We start from the raw sequence: 22,210 nt of genomic DNA, 5'->3' as shown, positions 1-22,210 counted from the left end.
AACTGGAGGTTTGACAATACAAGATTACTCTCTTCCTCAGCTCTTAAGATGAAAGGCAAATCATATTTGCAAGCTTTCATCGCTATTATAACTATGCCTGACTGTTGCAGTAAAATTTTAAAAACCACTTTTAAAATTTTAAAAATCACTTATTTGAGAGAGTGCCCAGGCAATAACACCCCAAACCTGCCCCACAGGGAGGCTCTGGATGCAGCAGAAATGCACCAATATGACACAATCACAGTACTTTACAGACCCTTGTGGTTTTCTATATTTCTATTATGTGAAGTCATTAAGTACATGTGCCTGGCCAGATTGACTCCAGGGCAGAGAAAAGGAGATAAAAGCAAGGTCCTTTGATTGTATTTTCTATCAGATACATCCCAAAATAAGATGCATTTATAGAGGGCTGGCTTTCTGTCCACAAATGTTGTACAACCAGCTACGTTAAGAGCCAGGCATTTCCCGCGTGCCTAGTTTTTCTGGGAATTTTCTTCAGCCTAAGGAGGGTAATTTTCACTGCACATTCTCTCAGCCCTTAGTCATGCTTTCCTTATGTTGAAGTCATTCACATAGCCTAAAATGCCTTCTCTATAGTTTTTTTTACAGTGTGTCCTCAGACAACTGAGGTAATGGATAAGCTAAATAATCCTAACTATGAAGCAGCATTATGCATGAAGGAAAAATGTGTATGCTTTTTGGGACTATTATCACTGACAGAGCTAAGATGACTGCATGCACTTTTAAAAGAGGCCAAGCCTAGCTACAAATTTTCCCCCCTCCATGAGGAAGGCCCCAGTCTAGGCCCTGCTGCCTACTCACTCTGAGACCTACTCACATCCAGATTGCTGCAGGACAGAGAGCGACCAAACCCACCTGCAATGCACATTTCCATCTCCAACTCCCCACAAGCAAAACCAAACATATACTGAATGTTCCTCTTGCTAACAAGGCGTTGAACACCACACTTAAAAATGCCTATGTGATGCTGACAGAGAAGCAGAAGCCAAGATTTCCAGGGTTTGATGTTTATATTGATTACCCCTTTTCTTCTGACCCCTAACATTTAAAAGAAAAATCAAATCTAAGCTCAAGTTGAATGCATGTAACCCTACACCCACGGGATCATTCCCTCACCAGCTTTCAGCTATCTTTTCTTAAATCCTTCAAGTCAAAATATTCTTCAAAGAAAACTAGTCATGTCAAACTATTTAAGATATTTTTTCTATCCCATCTCTTTTGCTTCTTTCCAAGCACATTGAACTTTAGCCTGTTTTGTGCTGATGCTTAAGCGGCCTTTGGCCTGGGATCCAAGAGAATGAAAGGTGTGAGAAAAGATTAAACTACATCAAGGTTTTGCCTATGATGACAAAAATGAAGTATTTTTGTGGTGCAGGGCAACTAAAACTGATGAGAAGAATAACAGCAATAGGCAGTCACGTTCCCCCAGGCTGGATGAGAGTTTGGAAGGACAACATGTTTCTTTTCTGCTTGGAGGAAAGACTGCTTGTCTGGGAACAACATCAGGTCTATGCCCTTACACAACAAAGGCAAGAGATGAGGACAGGCACCTGGCCAGTGCATTGCCATCTGGAGGGATGGCTGAGAAAGGTAAATTAGTGCTTGCTACCTGGAAAATACTGCTGACTGCCAAATCTGCTTTTTTAAAATCCTTGGAGCACCTGGAAGAGCTTCTTTTTTAGTGCTGCATGGTGGGGTGTCTCCAGCCTCAGGTGAGAGGTGATGATACCCACTTTTGCATCTCAAGATAGGGACTGGAGGTGACCAAGATTTGGTACATGGTTTCCAGGAACATCAACTCATCAGCTGTCATAGAGTGATACCAGCTCAGCACTGTCCTAGGCCCAGGGGTCTGCCCAGTTTGCTTCTGAACACGTAGCAAGGTAGCTACAGAGTTCAGACAGGTCTTGTGCAAGGAAACATTTCTTTTCCTTCCTGTTTTTGAACCCGCCCCTTTAGAGCTTATCTTTACATACTTTTAGAGCTCCCCTGGTTCTTGCACTGGAAGAGACAGTGAACAATTGATCCCCGGTCACCTTTTCCACATCATTCCTGACTTTCTAGGCATCTATGATCCCATCTTAGTTGTCTTTTTTCCAGGTTATAGCCATAGCTTGCTTAGTTTGTCTCCTTAGGCAAGCTGTCCAGGCATCTGTCACTCCTTACTGAACTTTTCTGAATCTTTCCAGTTATACTTTACCTTTTTTGAAATGAAGGGCCTGTGCATGCAAAAAGCACACCAGAGACAACATGCTGATGCGCCACAGCTTTATCAGTGGCATAATGACATTCTCTGTTTGGTTTTCAGCTGAGCTAGAAATTTCAACAAGCCCAGGATCTCATTTCTGCAGTAATGATCAGTCAGAGCACATTATTTCATGTGTGATGTTCAGAGCAACATCAGAGTAACATTCAGAATTGTTATTCTCTCTGTCCCTGCTGCACATCACTTTACACTTAAACTGAAATTCATGCACTGTTTTATTGCCCTGCCTGTCCTCTAAATTCCTTCCTCATTTCTTCATATTTAGAGAAACAATTGGCACTGGAGAGAGAAAGCAGCAGCCTTTGGGTTCAACACAAGAAAATGCAGGACAGAGTGGGGCTGGTGAGCTGTGCCACAGTGCCACATGGCTTGAGCAGGGACTCAGCAGCTTCTCAGAATTTCCTTGAAACACAGCAGTGACCATGAAACACTTGGCTAGGCTGACCAGAGGGGACAGAAGAGCAGAGCTGGAAAAGCCAGGGACCTTGCTGGAATATCGAGATCTATGAGGAGCGTCCCCCCTGACATGCAGACAGGCAGGAGAGACAACAGAGTAGTAGACTCAGTAGGAAGGGGACATCACAGCCACTTTGAGCAGCATAAATCAAAGGAGAATGATCTGAGCCTTCCTGTCAGGTACCTAAAGTCTGATAGAGATACAGGATAGGACAGCACAGACCTACAGATGCAAACTACATTCAAGATCTCTGTGAAGCCAGCAGTGCCCCGGTCTGCCATGGTCAGTACGCCAAACTTCTTAGTCCATACACAGCCAGAGTGTTGCTTTAATTTCCACCTACCACCCACGGTCTCAGCAGCTGGGCTTTGGGCTTTGCCTCCCTGCTGCACCCTCCCAGTCATGTATTCCAGAAGGAAGAGTTTTTTTAAGCAACATCTCCCACCCTGCTCCTTGGCTTTTCCTGGCGCACGATGCCTTTTGCATCACCACAGATGTGATGGGCACTGAGTGTTGTTCATGTGCACACCTGCACTGCTCTGCCCCCGAGCCACCAGCCCTCATGGCCACACTGTCACCTGCCTGCCAGCTCTGCCAATGACCACTGCAAAGGGAAAGCATGACCTGAGAAGGACAAAAGGAAGTGGATTACGTGGGCTGTTGTTTTCAGTCGAGAAGGCGAGAGCACGAACATCCTGTCTTTTGGAACAGGAACCCAGGGAGAGAATAGTCAAAGGGAAAAAAAAGAAGCAAAGGAATAGAAACATGAGTCCCCATTTACGCAAGGCAAATGACATCTTCTCAGTCAGCCTCTGAGCCAGCTCCTGAGGCTGGCAGCCTTACTGGTGAGGAAAAACATGTATTGAAAGGAACACTTTCCTCACCCTTTAAAAACAAACAAACAAACAAACTAAACTGATTAATACAATAACCTCTAGTCTATAAATATATACTTTTGAGTCTTTATCTTCCAAAAGACTAGATTCTTCTGCACATATGCAAACTGAACAGCACTAACACTCAGATAAGTGCAGTGTCTATTACAACATCTAAAATAAATTAAAACACAACTAGTTGACTTTTTAAGGTAAGAGGTAATCTGGCACTCAATGAAGACCTACACCCTCTGAGATGATGTGTACTCCTAACTCATAAAGCAATGAAGAATCAGAAGGAGATAAAGAAAAGTGCATAGAATTTTATAAATTGATTAATTTTCCTATCTACAAGGCTGAGAAAAGCAGTCTCATTTTTTAATGTTTAGCTTTAAGGGGAAAGTTCTCAATGGTTCTTTGTATTTCCCTAACCTTTCTTCGTTCCTGCATTACAAAAAAATCAGCATTCATCTGCACTTTCTGCTAATTCCCTACCTGATGTCATCTTCTTTGAGTTATTAATAATAGTAGTGATTTCCACAGCAACCCATTGTGATAGCATAAATAGAGGATTATGACTTCATGTGGGGAATAAGCAGAGGCACAAATGATGAATTCTTAAGGAAGGAAAGATAATGTTTTCATGCAAACTTGTGCATTACTAGAAAAGACAGTTACTACACAGAGAACAGGAAGAGCAGATTTAGCTGAGCCTTTTCCTGCTGCATGGCAGTACAGGCTGTTTTCTAAGAACACCAGAGAGATGAAGTTTTCCCTTAGGTGTCTGTTCTGGAGGTACTTCTGTGGCGGAGCTGGGAACCCCTCTGCTTTATCCAGGCACTGTAACCCTCCTCTCATGCAGGGAAACAGTACTCAGCTCTTCAAAGCTGGCACATTGCAGAGACTTCAGTTACACAAGATGGAGTAAGAACAAAAGGCATTTAATCAAAGGAATGGGGGCAACTGCCAATGTGAGAACAACTCCTTGTGCTCAAGTCTTTAAAAGCTCTGCTCTGATCAGAGCTTGGATACAGACCAAGGGCCCAGTTACCCAAAAGAGACTCCTTTCTATTTTATCCTTACGATGCAGTTTTGATAAGCCTCCCTTGACCACTGTCAAAACAACTGCATTAGCAATAGCGTCCTCCAGGGAATAATTTAGGGGATGAATGAGCAGCTCCACTCCCAACAGAAGATATTGAATGAGAGAGTCAAGAACAAGGCAGGACGATCATGTCCAAGCTTTTATTGAAAGCAGGAGGAAAAAAGAAAGGTATTTGCTAAAGTCATGTCACTGCACTACTGCAGATACTTCAACACACTCCTGACCATAAAGAAATCCCATTGAATAATGAGGCTGGACTCCAGGATACCAAGGACCAGCATCAAAGTGCAGATGTCACCACTGCTCTGGGTCCTGCTGGGCCAAGTCTGTGAGGGGACACGAGGGGTTACACAATCAGCTGCATCACCTGCTCTGCCTTGCACCCTGACTGGCTCAGTCCTGACATCTTCCACAGCCACACTGCCTCTGTAATTAGCATCCACTCCTCTCAAATGACCAGCTGAAATCCCACGTTTCACATGCCACTCCATTATTCCAGGTCTCAGAGTGATTATGCCAGACTCAGCTGACTGCAGGATTGAGCTCAGGCCATATGGTGGGATGAGTGCCCTCCCTTCCAAGATCCATCACCAATCCCCAGACACCCTGCATTACCCCAGATCAGTGGGGTCACACCAAGGCTTTCTCTATGAGCCCTGTGGGGAGACCCTGGGGCTGGTCCTGCACTACTGTAGATATATCTGTACTATAGATTTTGGTCAATGCCTGCTATCAGAGCCTACCCAAAGGACAGACTCATTTCTAAACAGGTGAGAGAAGAACTTTATTAGTAGGAACTTGCTACAAATACAATCCATACTGCTTGCAAGGGAATAGTTGAGCTTGTCAAAGCCAGGAACAACACGTGCAACCCTCAGATCCTTTGGGATTACTATTGAGTTATCCAAAGGGTGACAGAGATGGTTTGATCAAGGACTGTGTCCACAATCATCTGTTGCTGTCCAAGCCTTCCCTCATCACAAAGTGGAGGGAAATTGTGCTCTGTATCAAGCAATACCAACAGCCACAAATGTGGCTTTTCTGGATTTAGTATAGAGCAAGAGAATACAGAAAGGAGTGTGCAACAGTTCCCTTCATCACCTTGCCTAGCTTTTGCTTTTGCTACTGGAACCTGAACTGGATTAAGTCCCGGGCCAGTTCCTGTTCTTCTGCTGTCCCAACAAGACCCCAGGGCTGTGTCCCTTGTTGGGGAAAAAGTGGTGCAGAGTGTTCACCTGCAGCACTGCCACATCACCTCCCTACACTGGGACTGGCACTGTCACACTCACAATAAAGATCAGCAACTCTGACAGTGCAGGATCAGAGCCCAAAGGTGACATATTTATAGGAAATCCTGGCCTCACCAAGGGAACTGAAAAATAATCCCAGGCTTCATTGTCTCAATAGCCATGGCCAATGTTCAAATGTGGATTACATGTACGGAATTATAAACAGGTTTAACTACAAGAAGGAATTAAATGCATGCTGAAAACAGCAGAGGGAAGTTAAAGTTTCAGATGTGATAGTCACCAGAGGCCCCAGTACTTTCTGCACTTAATCTGTCTCTTTCTTTCACCAAGTTTCCTCAAGTGCCACTTTTCAGCTGCAGTCCAAATAAATACACTACACTTGCCAGAACCTGAAGAGGATTTAATGGTTAAAATGTCATTTCTGATTTATTATCTGCTTCTAGCATGTGGTCTATTATCCTAAACTCTGTGGATTCATTTCCCAGCTTACTTGCAGTGCTTCACATTACACATACTGCACTGAACTCACGATCAATTGCACTTGGCCATATGTGAGCACCAGATGTAATTTCTTTTTTTGTTTTTAAAGTATTGTAAGGATACATAAGTTGCACCGGTAAGAACAATCAAGAAAAATTTCTATTTCAAACAAGATTGTTAGTAAGAAGCTAAATCCTATTTTAAATGTAAAATATTAGCATAGCATGATGTAGACAGCTCACTTGCAGCAGTTGCCTAACGTGACATGTGAAAACAACTCAATTACCAGAGATGGTTAAAGACAGGTCAATCATCTTGCTTGTATGACTGCATTTCCAGTCATGAAAAATGGCAACATGAAGGAGGGGTTTAAAATAACAAGCTATTCCAATAAAGGAGTGGCATGTTGGGCTGTGCCAGGCAATGGACTCAGCAGAAGCTCCGGGGACTGTACTGCCACAGACTCTGCGGGGTAACAGAACAGCTGACAGCACTGCTACAGCTCAGCTGAACTGCTGAAATCCAGGGAGCAGCTTTTAATTCCAAGTGTCAGTGCCTCAAAGATCCTCTCGCACTTGCGTTTCCACAAGACTACAAGAAGCTGACTGCCAACTGAATTTTTTTTTGTTTTGGAGGCAAGTAAACAAATACATTGTCAAAAAGCAAGAATTCAAATGTTAGGGTAAGCTGGTGATGAGCAGCGCTGCAAGTGCCATCATTTCCAAGACAGACAGTTTACCCATTTGTTTGCCAATAATTTCTCTGAAGAGGTTTAGACTCCTGGAGAAACAGCCAGATCCAACTCACTGGAACATGTTCTGTGTAACTCCAAATGTTGCTGTGACATGGCTGCCTGATGTAACCTGTCAGCTCTCTAGGAGCATGAGAGCAGCACGTGCTATGGGACAAAACCCTGCTCCAGGCCAGACTCCCAACCTCAGGTGGCAGGGTGTGAGCAAACATTATCCTCAGACACATGCAAACGTGCTGCTCAGTGTCCAGTGCAGAGAAACACACTGAAAACTGACAGAGTTGATTTATTTTTAAAAATATATCCACCAACAATCAGAGATTGCTAGAGTATCTTGCTAATTACCATGTTCTTTTAAAAATGTATCTGCTTATTACGGTACCTTGATTAATGCTGGTGTTTACTTGATGGGTAGTTACCAGCAATATTTGATCAACTTAGACAAAAAATATTTTTGGTTACTGCAAACATGATTTTGGCACTGCAACATGATTAGCCAAGCTGTGCAGAAGGGTTTAATCAAACTGATGAGTTCTCAGATTAGCCCTGGCTCAAGTTCAAATCGCAGCACTGAGCAACAAGTATTGTAGTTGAATTTTGCTCGTGTTTATAAACACTCTATATAAGTGTAGGGCCTCTCCCTCCTTCTTCATGACAGAACAATTACTTCCCCTCTGTGAATTCTAAAAGACAAGTTTCCTCATGGCAACATCTGAACTAAATATCTCCACTGGTCTGATTATATCTCCTTCCTCCCTTCTAATACCAAATTATCACATTTTCAGTCTACAAAGCTGTGAATAACAACCTGCATAATCCATTTATTTCCTTAAGATAACTAAAGTTAAATTAGCATCACCATGGTCTTGCCTGATATAGACATTTTTTATGGTTTGCACACACAGGAGACCCTAACGTGTACTTCTTGCTCCCTCTTTCACTGATCTGTATGTATTTTAAAATTCCAGCATCCTTAAGCAGATATTAGAAAAAGACCAGAAAGAGACTGCTGTTTAGATTCTTTTCTTATGTACTTTACCTTCAGGGCTTTCTGTGCAGCTTCACTTGATCCGATAGCAATCAAGTTTGGTCCAGCCATGCTGCAAAAGCTCTTCAGATGCAAAGAATCATGAACAGGGACTGTGGAGACAGCATAATCCTGTATGGGAGTAAAGAATGGTGCTATAAATATTTTTAAAGTGTCCTAGTTCCATAATTATATGGAGGCATTCCGTAATTAATTTTACTCTCTGCAAATTTTCAACCTCAGGGCACAGTGTCAACTGTTTAAGTATGACACTCTCCTCTGGACCAGCTTGTCTTGTCTGGAGACTGGCATAAAATCCAGAACATGTTTCAAATACTACTATTGTTGCGACTATAAAGAAATACATTAAAAAGCTTAATTAAACAGTTTGTACATAAAACCTCTCCAGGGACCAGCAGAAAGAACACCGGGCTGATAGATGAGAATATGAAGAATGTGTTTATGTGCTCTCAAAAAATAACAGCCTCCCACTATCCAACTGATTTTTATGCAGCAATCTCACATTTCAGATCCAACTTCGGTATCTACTACTTTACAAGATGCTCAAACCTTTTCAGCAACTTGTACCTTTGGGGTTTTTTTAATCAGGTCTTAAATAAAGTACATGAGTATGACAAACATCTTGGCCACTACAATTACTAAATTAGTGCAGTGAATGACAGCTTGTATTTCCTGTGGCATGAATGAATCTACAAACCTTAAATGTGTCAGCCAGAATTTCTGCACCACGTTGATTTGTCCGCCTGGAAAGACCTACGAAAAATTCTCTGCCTGGAATGAAAAAAGCAGACCAGCTTTAGAGACATTCTGAAGCAATCTTTCATGTATTTTCATCTTCTATATTTCTTTTCTCAAGATGAGTAGTTAAACTGAAAATTCAACATAAAAGAATGCAACCTGCAATTGTGAGCTGATAATCTAAAGCAATTAATCTTTTTCCAGAAGACACATTTCAGCAGAAGCATAAATAGCTTCCTCTTCTAAATCTCTGCAGTGGTCATTGGGTCAGGAAAGACAACAGCTGGGCTGGATTAGTATACCACTGATTGACCATTTCACTCTCCCTCTGAGATTTCCTCTGGTCTCAAGGCAGATCTGCAATCACCGGCATCCTCCAGCACCAGAGAAAATCAGTGCCGGATCTGCACTGCCTTAGAAAGGCCTTCCTTCCTGGTCTGCCTCTTTCCCTGTGGTGAGCTAAGGCAAGCAGCCAGGCTACTGTGATGCTGATCAAAACAAACAGGCTCATTCAGCACAGGCAGGGAGCGATGCTGTGTGCAGCCGATGTGAGAAAATGCCTAATGGGTTTAATGACACAAAAAACACAGGCAGTATCTTCATCTTTGAAGTCAACCATGCATGTAAGGTGTCTGGCTCATGACATATGACAGGCAACTCCACCACTTTATTGATAAACTAAAAATGCATTTTTTTGCATTTAAGTCCTTGAACTAGTGACAATTGTCTCCATCAAGCTTTTACAAGTCCTGAAAACGAGTCTGGTGAATGTTAGCTGCTTGTAATAAGAAATATGAAACAGCCCCAGACAGCTGACTATTGAAAGCATTTTTGTTATTGGCACTTTACAAGCTAAAATAAAATCTGTATGCACAGTGCTGTTCTTTGTAGTGTGTGTACTGCTGCTCCATTTATTCAGGTATTAGGCAGCACATTGAGGGTTGCACTGAGAACTCATCTCTCAGCTGCCTTTGTGACATTTAGTAAACAACCAATTCGACAAACCACAGGAACGACATTTTATTATGCTGGTGTCAAATGACATACAGCCTTAAAGGCAGTCAGAACATGTAAACACCAAATTCACTACCATTATACCTGTAAATAAGACGTCTCCACCATCCAAGGTTGCGTTTTCATCCACCATCTCAACTATATTAAGGTTGAGACTTTCTAGAACTCTCTTCATGGCTTCAACCTGTTTAAAAGAAAGTTATTAAGGACATATTGTACTGTTGAAAAAAATTTTAAAAACCTGCCAGAAATACATATAATTAGTAAGAATTGAAGCCTTTTGATGTACCTTTAGCAAGATGGATGGCAGGGTCCTTTGTGGCCCTGCCCATCACAGTTCCCCACCTCTCTTCAGAGGCCTCTGTGGTCTGGAGGTGATGGGTTGGCAAGTGGCAGAGATTAGGCTCTTATCTTTGCACAGGAGCCACACAGCATTCGGGGGGACAGATGAGGGGCCCAAAGCACAAATTAAGTCCAGTCCCTCTGCACAGTAATATCCTCTTCTAAATCCTGTTCCTTGGATTTGGGCCAGAAAAAGCACCAGCAGAGGAGTGAGGTGCATTCCTTTCACTGTGCTCAGACACAAGAGGTGGTTCTGCCAGACATGGAGGTTGCAGTTCTACCACGAGCCCATCTTCAGTCAGCAGGGAAAAAAAAAAAACTCCTAGCCAGTAAACATTCAGATTCCTTATGGCTTTGCAATTTTACTAGGCACTAGCTCTCCTTGCATGCTCAAGCTACCTTGCTTCAGAATTACAAGACATTTCATGCCTATGCATTGTGGGGCTTACTGCTTGCTGTAGAGAGCCACACACACGGCTGGAAGTCAGAGCCTGTTTCCTGCTGAAAGAGGCTTGTATTAGGAGCAGGGAATGCAGCTACAGTAGGTTCCTTCTTTCCCAGTAAGGGCTGCTGAGGATGCCTAAAGCAGAATCTGTTTCTGTAGAGGCTCCCATCACTGGCCATCCAGAACAGGGGCCAACACTCTCTATGTTCAAACAACATCACTGTCATCCCTTGTAAGCCAAAAGAAGCACCTACACACAACCAACCACGCAACAAAAGCGTGAACCTGTAACTTGCAGAATGTCAGAAACCTGTGAACTGGATCCCACACAAGCAGCATCTTCACATTCAGTGAAACTTCCTCATCATGGTTAACTAGAGGTGCCCAGAAAGCATTAATGAACATGGAAAACACAGCGAACTCCTGTTAGATTTTTGCATATCCCACAGGTCACTTATTTATTTAAAGTGCTAAATTAAGCACTTCTAGAAAAAACACAGGAAGCTAAAACAGGTGACACAATACTAGTCAGCACTATACTTACAGCACTATACAACAACAGAAGCAATTCTAGCAGCCCTACTCCTCAGCTCTGCCAAACTACACCTGCCACAGCAGAGGAAGGACATATGATGGTGACTAGTCCTTCACACTTGCTGTGGCAGCCTCAGAGCAATAGCAGCACACAGTTTGGCTGACATACCTTCCTAAAAGTAGTGCTGCTTCAGGGAATAAAGAAGGGGACAGACATGATCCACCTAAGCTGCCTTTTCCTGCCCATTTTCCATGACTCAGCAATGTGGCATTTGTGAGTCATCCCATTAATCCTGAAGCCCAGGCTCAAAAGGCAAGAGCAGGTCCCCATGGGCTGTCAGGACAGGTGATGTACGTCTGCATGGAATACACTGGGAGCAGCACCTTATCCAAGCCTGATCTGCTCTCTGGAAGTTTTTCTTCTCTAGCATCTTCTCACTCTGCAGACACTTGAGAGAAAAAACCCTGAACAAGCACACTGCTAAAAGTAGGTGCCTCAGTTTAGACCTGTGAAGGACAAAGGCAGCTCTTTGTGCCACCTGGAGAACTCTGATGGGTTATACTGCAACTCAGAACTGTATCCAGGGGTTTCTGATACCAAGGGATTCATCCTCTCCACACAAAAGACCATCTAAGGCTTTGGCATGCAGCCTGGAATGAGCCTGCAGCATGCCTTTTACAATTAACACTTCTTTTTTGCTCCTCTTTCACCTGATGCTAAAATGACTTCAGGCAGAAACCTGGCACTCGAGAGTCTCCAGGCTTAGTAGAAAGGCTTCATCTTTCTTAGTCTTGTTGCTGTATCTCCAGCACTCTTTAAAATTAGGTTTATAATGAGGATTGGACCCATGTGGTGTTTTAAAAATAAATGGGGAACAGCTGAGGTAATATTGGAAAAGTGCTGTTGCACAAACATGACAACATTTTATAACATCTGTATGCTTATAGCAGAATGATTTCTTTTGTCTGTGAAGCCCAGTGGGTTTTACTGTGCAGGTGGTACACGCGTAAGAGTCAACAGACTCCAAAGAAAAAAACAATTGTTTAATATGGAGTAATGGAGATGCAGCATTATAAAAGCAGGGTTCCACTCCAAGAACACACAGATTCACTCTTTTGTGCCAACATGAGGCGGACAAGCAAACTCACAATTGGGACACCAGTCACAGGCAGTTAGAATAAATAAATAAAACCATCAGGTGGGATTAAGGCAGAAGGCCAAGTGGCAAGAAAAACCAGGTTCACCCAGCCTGTTGCATGGTCACCTATCTCCAGTTAATCTGTGACCTCCAGCAGCTTCCAAAGCCAAAACATCAAGAAGAGAAAGCCCTTTTAGGAGATGTGCTGCTGAGCAGGTGCTCCCAACATAAGTTTTCTGGGCTTGCAGCAGAAATCAAGCCAGTGGCTGTCCCTGCCATGCACCCTCTCCCCAGACCACTCCTGCCCTCCTCCCTGACCACGTCTCCAGAAGTAGAAGCATCAGCAGAGCGGTGGATGTTACTGTGGCAGAGGACTACCATACCCACATTCTGTGGGGAGACACAAAAGCTTCTCTGGACCACAAAACAACATCTGAGAGAGCAAAGAGGTGTAAAACCTGGGCAGCCTGCAGACACTACATGAAGGTGCCTCATGTGAAGGCTCAAGGCAGGCTCAAGCCCCAAGGCTTCCTGAAGACCTAAAGGGACCAGGAATGGGCAGCAATTGCTGTGATGAAACACACACCAGTCACCAATGTGGGTGTGAGCTCCCTTTAGCAAGTGGGAAACCTGCTTTCACCTGAGCATTGCAAACCAGGCTGAGAAGAGACACCACTGCAGCAAGCAAGGGCAGCACGAGCTCCCCAGGGAAGGGCAGGCAGGGAGGCAGCAGCACTTCACATCCCTGGGCCAGAATGGCCAACTAGTAACACTTGCACTGGAGAACCAATTAACTAAAGTGCCTAGCTAATGAGGCTAGTGGAATGTAAATGCTGACTTTGGATTTGTGATTTGAGTCATATGGATGTTTTAATCACCAGCTGCTGATTACCATTTAACTACCAGGCTACATCAGAGATGCCTTGAATTGTTTCTTTATTTAATTTACAGGGGTTGATGCAGCTGTAGCACAGACATTAAGGAAAATTATCAGAACTAAAAGTTGTCCAAAGTCACAGAAAACTAGTTTAATTTGCTTCATTGTGTCTGAGGCTTTAAAGATATTTGTAAGATCCTCACGTTGTTTTCCTCCAACAGTTGGGTTCATTTTAGCTTACAAAACCAAATTTAAATAAATAAAATGGCTGCCATATAAATAGCTGGATCACTTTTCCATGATGGGTGTTAATGGATTCAAGCTATGGACCACTGTTTAGCAAGGACTTTAAGAACTAGTAGAAATTCTTATAGTTTTAATTGGGAAGTGCTGTTCACATGTCTGCTGATGCGTGCATGCTAGGAATATCTTTCAATATCCCTTGCTTGTGTAAAATAGAAGTCTCAAGTTACTCTTTTTTTTTCCCCCTACAGGCAACACCAGAAGCTTCAATCACAGTTGAAGCAGAAATGAAAAAAGCACAAGCTGAGATGAAGAAGACTGGAGGGAAAACTTGACATTATTAAAAAGGCAACTGAAAAAAACCATAAAGAACCACACTTGTAAATAACAGATTCCAGAAAAACAAACTAGGACTGAATAGCCCATCTGCTGAATTTCCTAGAGGAAACAGGGGACAGCACAGACTCGCATGATCCCCACTGTACTATCTCTGAAGCCATCCTGCAGCAGTCCTGAGCAGGGTGTCCAACACAGCATGTCCATGGAATGTGTTTGACACACTACCGCTTTGGAAAAAGCAGTTGCAGCATTCAGAGTTGGGTTAGGATGGGTCACACAAATAGCCTGGATCTGTATCTCATCATTGCAAGAGGGAATCTAAAGCTTGGCTCCATCCTTAAAACCCTCCCACATCATGAAGGATTGTGCTACTTTCTCCTACAGAGAGGAAAAAAGATACAATCTCTAGCTAAAGATGGACAAGTGATTGTTACCCTCAAGTAAGATGTTTAAAAATGGGATGTAGGAAAGGGGGTTATTTTACAAAGCCCTCTATTCTCCTCACATTTTACTCTCCCCAAATAACTGATAGCCATTTTCTGAAGTGTGGTGTCTTAACACATATTGGCAACATTTTCATTCATTATGAATGAAAGACTAATTCACAGAGCTAGCTTTGATGTATAAACAAATAACCACCTCTTGCTTTTTTTTCCAGGAAAGAACTGAAAAACAGTGGGTCAACAAAGTCCTCTGTGAAACCCCAGCTACCCAGGAGACACCAGTAAAATACACAAAATATTTGGACACAACCTGATTACAAGCATTGTCACTTTGAAGAAGACTTACTGCTTGCTTTTTTTATTAAGCAGCCAAGAGGAAAAGTCACCTTCCCTCACTTTATCTCCTTTATTTGAAAACTAAAATCCCAGGTAGTCAAAATTGTTGCACACAAAGAGAGCACTCATCTGTATCCTTTCAGATTTCTGTATCTTATTATCTCAGGTCAGCTTAAGGTTTGTAACACGATACTGGGTTTTATTGTACATGTATCCATTAGTACATGGGTTGAGTGTTAAAGCTTGTATGCTTTGTGCAGGGATATTTTTCTAATAAGCACATTCCTGGTGTGAGACAGGATGTGTCTAATCCATAGCAAAGCTGATTGAGAGACAATGGGCTCCAGCCAGCTCAGCTCTGTTTCAAGGAAGGAGGACAATAACTGCATTTGACATTTATAAAAATCTAATTTCCTTGTGCTTTAAAAATGGAGCTCATTACCCTTTGGACTGGTGCCTTCCACCAATTACTGTAACTGATGTGCAGGGATTTTTTCCTTCTCTATATTAGTACTTGATGCACTCTAAACATAGGCTGCTTCCTTAATTATTTACTGGTCTCCTGTGCACTAACCATATTACAGGATTTATGTTATTGACAGTAAGAAAGAAATTATCTTTCCTAAAGACAGTGGAAACAGGAAAATGATTTTGCAAGCCACCATCTCACACCTGCCAAGAGCAGGGCAGCTTTTCCCCTGGGGTGCCAGAGCTGGGTGGTGGAGCCACGGGCGAGGCGCCACTCAGGCTCCCAAAACGCCCCATGGGCAGGGCACAGCTGGGGCTTGGCAGAAGCTGTGGATGGTACCAAATCAGGCATCTTCTAATGACTGCAATGACCCATCTGCCTTTGTCTCCAAGCTCTTGGTGAAAGGGGGAAGATGCCTCCAGCCCCGTCTTAAATGAAAGGATGCAGAGAGATTCGGAGGGCACAAGACCATCCAATGACCCAGAGACAAAATGAGGTTTCTAAGCCAGCTCTACATGCTCACAGCTCTGCTCTCCAGAGACCAACCACAGCTCTAACAAAAAGGGCTCTCAGTCCAAGACACACTACTGCACTGTCTCCTGAAAGTTTACATCCACCACCTATTTCTCCAGCTTGTTAAATCACAAATACTGCATTTCAGACTTTACTTCATTGTGTTTTAACAGTCACTCATAGCTGTGCAAAGCAAATGTCAGACCTGACAAATGCAAAAGTTAGACTATAATCTCAAAGGTGATTATTTCTGGAGCCATTAGCTCTGAGTTCACAAAGTGCCACTGTCAACATATAATACATTTTTCAGCAAGGTTCTGAGTAAAGGCTATAAATAGAGATGGACAAATCCGGGGCCAGGAAAGGGTAGACTTCAGTTTTGCAAAACCAGATACCAGTGTTGGTCACTGTCCAGGTTCTTGCCTGCCTGAATCTGCTCCATTTGGACATGAGGGAAGTCTGTCTCCTTTCGATGATAAGCACTGCCCTTCTGCACTTGCACAGGCTTCAAAGAAAATAAAGCAGTGCTGTAATAGTTTTGAGGGGTTTTGAGAAGAAAAACCCACTACTGGTTGTTTTCTTGCTTTAAGTAGGTCAGATACACACCCTTGTGCATATTGATCTCAGAAATTTGTAGGATATGGGTTGTGGTAGAGTTTCTAACTCACGCTTCCAGTGTTGATACCAGATAGGGCCCTGGCTCTTGAAAAGTCATCAGGAAAACAGCAGAAGACCAAGACACTCCATCACTGCTACTCAATGAAGGTCATGCAGTAAGAGTGTGTCAAGTGCAAGACAAAAAAGGTTACCTCTGTCCTACAAACAGCTACCAGCACACCCTGGTAAGGACATTCTGTACCTGCCATTCCCACCTCTGCCAGCTGACAGATTTGCTTTGGCAATCAATCTCCCTTTTCACCCACAGAAGGTCTTTGTGTCCATCCCACTGCCTCTTTTGAGAAGGGGAGAAAAGGTAGAGACCAGCAGCAGCCTGGTCCCAGAGTGGATCGCCAGCTGCTCAGCAGCATGCTCCTGGATGACATGGGTGGATATGGTGTTCCCAAGACACCCACACAAATCACATCCGGACTGCTCAGTTCTGAGTAATCTGAGCATGACTTCACCAAACCAGGCTGAACATCACAACACCCAGGAAAAGTTGTTTGGAGTTTCAGCTGATCATACCCTGCCACTCTGCCAACATGAAGGTCCAAGGTCAGGCCCTTTCCCAGAGGGTGGGGCAGTTGCACAGTAGCATCAATCAGGCTCTAGTGGCTCAGTGGCTGTGCCAGAATACCAAACAGCACACAGCCAGCACAGTTTGTCCTCAATGCTCAACCATTTTTCATCAAACAAGGCCACAGGAGGGACAAGAAAGAACAACAAGGTACTCCCAAGCTGTATCCTCAAGGAGAAGACAACTTGTTAGTTTCTCCTGATACACAGATCCCACACTAATGCTTCTAGATTGCAGCTCTGAGACAGTTTCATGCTTAACCAAAGCTTGCGCCAAGCAGGTGCAGTTTCTGGCAGAGTTTTGGGGTTTTATGAACCACAAAGTTCAGAAAGGGCCGCAGAGATAATGACCCCATTTGTTACTGCCCACACACTGCTAATTATGGATCCAAACCCACTTACTGCCCTACTACTGAAACAGTCTCAAGGGATGTGCTGATGTACCTGGTGTGGAGTGTCCATTGCTGCAAGAGAGTGACCTGAGCCTGGGGTGAGCACAGTACCACCAGGGATTCATAGGGGAGAGGAAACATGGAAAAAGCTGGACCAGGGCAGCAGAGAGAGGGACTGGCACATGCAGGAAAATCAGAATAAGGCAGGTGGCCTCTAGAGTTTCTTGTTCTAGAAAAGCTTCTAGGCCAAGCAGGAGGGGAGCTCCAGTCTGACTGGTCTCAGGAATTCAAGCAGCAACCTCCTCTTCCAGGTACATACAGTTAAAAAAGACAATTAATCTGGTTGTCCTTTGAACATGGTGTGTTTTAATATTGAAGCAGAACTGAAGCACGTAAGAACCACTGTACACAGCTCACCAGAAGTAAAACATGCCTGGGTTTCCCCTTCCCCTCTTCTGCCATTTAGCCTTTAAAATGCAAGGACACTATTTCCCATAAAGCAGAAGCCAGCAACCAGCTCACTTGCTACAAAAATGCTGGGCTGAAATTTCAACCCACAGCAAGTGGAAATAATTTCAGTCAGGTTTAAAAAATTCACAGGGAAAAAAAAGGATGCTTAAAAAGATGGAGATTTAAAGTCACTAGAAGAATAGACTCTCTAGATCCACTAAGCATAAAATCAGGTTAGTGGAAAAGTTTAAGTGGCATGAATGCATTGTTACTGAAAAACAGAGAAGATTTTGCCAGATAAAGATGATGACATGAAATTTAAGTCGTACACAGGCATGCTGAGAAAATAATGTTCTAAATACTTTCTGCTTACAATTACAAAATGATCAATTGTTAAATGTTGGACAGCGAAATATATTCCATTCTGTCTGTACATGCACAGCAGGCCAAGAATGCACCTGGATAAGCCAAGCATTCATTATCTCCCAGACACTCAATATCCCATAATACCCTCAGTGGCTGCCAGCTCCTTGTCCATCGTTGACCAAACGCCATGTGCCCCATTTTACAGCTGAAAAGTATTTAAAATTCATGAAGCCTGTTGAAAGCTCAACTGTCACATTCTGCTCATTCCACAGGGTATGGGAAAACCGTGCAGAAGGGTTATTTCAACCAGGGCTATTATGGCTCTTGAATAACCAATATTCCATTAAATTGCTAATAAACCCACTTGAAGATAAGTTGATCACAATCGAACCATACAGTAGCATTCCTTTCCTTTAACACCAAGTTGTCAGGTTTCACTCTGTACTGTACTACTGTTTCTGTGCCATTTGTTCGTGCCTTGACACAGAGCATTCAAGACACTCACTTTGTCCCCAGTAATCTAAATGCCCTATTCTAAAGAGGCTGAAAGATCTTTGGCAAGTATATTCTGCTTATTTTAAGGTAGGGAACTCTTTTCAAAGGAAAAATGAAAAATAATTAAATATCCTCAACTGGGAAACGTGGGGCTTTGCAGCTTCTTGAACAAGGTGCCCACAATTTGAACACAGTGGTAAATGGTACAAGCACCTCCCAGCTTCCCTAGTGCTCAGCCAAGCTTGGTCTGGTATGAATTTTCATTTGAGTTTGCAGTTCAGGAACTAGTTTCATCCTCCCTTCACTAAATCTTAATTTTATCAATCAAATATAAAGAACTTCTGGAAAAAACTTCAAGAGTATTTGTTTGGCATTAAAATGGATTTTGTTAGATTCCTCGCAGTTACTTGTCAAGCTGCTGGCATGTCTGCCATTGTCTCCTAATCTTGCTGTGGGCACATGTCCTTGTACCAAGAAGGCTCCAAGTTTTGTAATTTTTTACACTGAAAAGCATATCAGTGTCCTTCTCAGAGGGTATTTAAAAGCTTTAATTTTATATTGATTAACCCAACACTACTGAAAAGCAGCTCCCAACTGGCTCCATCCCAGGAGGCAAGCATCATCACCAACTAGCTCTGACTCTTCCTATCATCTCTCTGAGGTATGCGGGAACCAACCTGCAGATTTTGGCTGCACAAATGGCCAAGAATCATCATCATGAAGATCTGATCCCATTCAGTCTCTCTGGTGGGAAGCTCCAGACAAGACCCAGTGGTTGCCACCACATCTCCACTGCCACAGACCAAGGATGAGCAGGGAGGAGAAGCAATTACTCCAGAGGGCATCTGCCAGTCCTGGCTCCCTCTGGAGCCAATTCAGCCCGAGGAGCATTGGCCAGCATCAGAGGCAACAAAGTATATTTTTCTTCACATTGAATTCACTCAGTAAGCAGCCTTTCATGGAGGAGCATCCAGTTGCTCCCATGTTATTTTATAACAAGGGCCCCACGGGCAGAGGTTATACTAACCCAGCATTTTTCCCCTCTAATAATAGCTTTCATTCACGCTTTCAGAGAAGTTGACTTGTCTGCTGTATTTTAGCTATGCTAACACATCCTGCAAGAGTGCCCTGAAGTGTCTAGACATATATAACAACAATAATGGCAGAAAATTTAACTTCTGACCCTTTTCCATCTCCCAGCTAGTTCTAGTAAGGTTTCCCCAGGCAGGTAAGAAAAGTGTCATGCCAGGAGGATTATGGGAGTTTGCTCGTATGCATGAAATGGAGTTAAATCCTTGCAGATACACCAATGATTTTAAACTGTCAGTAATATATCTCAATATAAATACTCAAACTGGAAATCATCTAATAATCAAATTGACCATCACAGTGCTAGGTGGGACATTTCAACCTGAAAATAACCTTTAGCAGCCAAATACTATACTGACAAGTTTTAATAAATTATTAAAGAAAAATATGCAGTAAGCATAAGCAATTGCCCATCTCTGGCTACTGTTCCCTGAACTCACAGCGACAATGGGAAAGAAAGAGCCAGTTTTCCAAGTACTGCTTCGGCACCAACTTCCCATTTGAGGCTTACAGTCTTAAGGAGGGAATAAGGATAAAGCGGCAAGCAGTAAAACATGAAGAGCACGTGCAAGATACAGCAGCTGGTGCCGCCTCTTTTAAGAGAAAGAAACTTTTATCAATGCATTGCCCTGCCTTTCCTTGCAGTCTCACCACGTGTTCAGCCCAGCCTACAGCACTGGGCTGAGAAAAGCCTCTAGCTCCCAGAAGCTTCTGACGCACCCTGCAAATGCAGAGAGGGACAATGCCAACTCTTGGGCTGCTTTGCCAGGACATCCCTCACCCTCCTGTGCCTCTGGAGCCAGAAGGATTGCAGTACATGCTTTTTCCTCACCTTTTGCATTTTTAAGCCGTGAAACTACAGGCAATAATTAATTTTAAAACATCAACTGTACATAGACTACCTTCACAGCAATGTACGTGTTAATTGCATTAACACAGGACTTAAAAAACTCAACCCCTACTTTTAGCCAGTCAGCTCAAACCCTGCCTCCCCTTCTTCCCCCACTAATGTCTCAGGGGACCTGCAACACTGTTGCTCAGGAAAATTACAGGACCAGAGAGTGACAGAACACGGAGTTTATGGTGATTAAACCTCCTACGTGACAACATTCAGTCCTCCTGCCCAAGAGAGGACAACAACCTACCAGATAGGGAACCATGGCCTCAGCCCTGAGGAGGGAGCACGGGAGCCTTCCCAAAGCCACTCCAAAACCTTTCCACTGCAAGTGCTGTGAAATGCACATGTCTGCCCTGTGATCGAGCACTACTTTGGATATAGTGATACAGCAGCAGCAGTCCTGAAAAACTGCATATATTTTATTTATGACAAACATCTAAATCCTTGGAAAAGGCAAACAGTCACCTGCCCTTCACACAGTGATGTTTCACCCAGCCTAAAAGGGGCACACACACAAACTCTGATCTACACAGCCCTGATCTATGCAATAAATATTAATGAAGTACAAGCCAAAGGAATTCCTTCAAGGCCTCCATGCATTTAAATACCTCTAAGTCTACATGAGTTTCAAAGCACTGACATTTAAACAATTTGCCCAATTTCTGCAATATAGGCACATGGGAAGAGAATTTGAAATAATTTTTTAAACATGCAGCACACATCCTTTTAATACTCAATGATGGATGAGTACTGAGCAAGTTTCAATCCAAAACCTAGATTATAATATACCTTTTTGCTTCTTAAAAAAGAAATTGCTTAGGTGCTTATTGTAAGTTCAAGTCAGTGCCATTTCAACTCTCAGAGGACACTGTTGCTTTGATTGCCTCCATTAATGATGCTTGCAATTCCACAGATTTGTCAGGAGAGCATTTAGTTGCAGGTGGGAATTAGGAGGGGCTAACCTGAATACAGGACCTGAGCTCTAGGCAGGCAGAAGAGGATGAATTTCCCCCCACTCAAGATGTCCCTTTACATTTTATACAATAAGTGCAGAACACAGATGTCTGCATGGTGTAAGGAAAGCGCTTTAAGAGCACTAACAGGCGCAATGAGGTTCGTTGTTTTGCTCCTCTCCCTGCCAAACAAGCTGCTGCACACTTTCACATATCCTGAGACCACATTCTTTCAATAGAGCAAAATATTGCATTCAGCTTCATGGTACAGTGAAATCGGGGGTGGAAACAGTGTTACATTTTAAAAAACTAAATTTCCATGCCATGTTTGCAACTCAGTCTGCACTTTGCTACTGTAGAAACATCTTCCACTGTTCATGCATAAAATACAAGTGGATTTAAACAAAGGGAAGCTTGTAACGCAAAGGGACAGAAAAAAAAACCTGAGGAAAAGCAAAAGTAACAGGTAAGTAAAAAGCAACTGTTCAAAGATTCCACTTCATTAAAGCTCTTGTAGTAGAAAGACACTAGATGTGAGACTCCTAACACAATCATGCTCCTTTAAAAAGATGTGCTTTTGCAAACTGAGCCCTCTCTCCTTCACTCACTCACCAATCCCACTCCTAGGGCACTGTGGACACAGCTT

At 43.1% G+C, this 22,210-nt stretch overlaps 1 protein-coding gene across 3 annotated transcripts in view; it reads right to left on the bottom strand.

The window, feature by feature from the left end:
• The window catches only part of DDAH1 (dimethylarginine dimethylaminohydrolase 1), a 97,060-nt gene that overhangs the window by 7,419 nt on the left and 67,431 nt on the right, over positions 1 to 22,210 (bottom strand). For all 3 annotated transcript variants that reach the window (XM_042030296.1, XM_042030297.1, XM_042030295.1), the window contains 3 exons: positions 10,090 to 10,189; positions 8,951 to 9,024; positions 8,245 to 8,364 (listed from right to left, as the gene is read on the bottom strand). In XM_042030296.1, coding sequence (XP_041886230.1) covers positions 8,245 to 8,364; positions 8,951 to 9,024; positions 10,090 to 10,189 — 294 coding nt within the window. The remainder of the gene's footprint in view (positions 1 to 8,244; positions 8,365 to 8,950; positions 9,025 to 10,089; positions 10,190 to 22,210) is intronic.

This window comes from Corvus kubaryi, unplaced genomic scaffold (genome assembly GCF_017639235.1).
Source record: "Corvus kubaryi isolate FWS band 111438036 unplaced genomic scaffold, C.kubaryi_AGA036_p1.0 37334, whole genome shotgun sequence".
NCBI lineage: Eukaryota > Metazoa > Chordata > Aves > Passeriformes > Corvidae > Corvus > Corvus kubaryi.
This window is presented reverse-complemented; position numbering and strand designations above follow the sequence as displayed.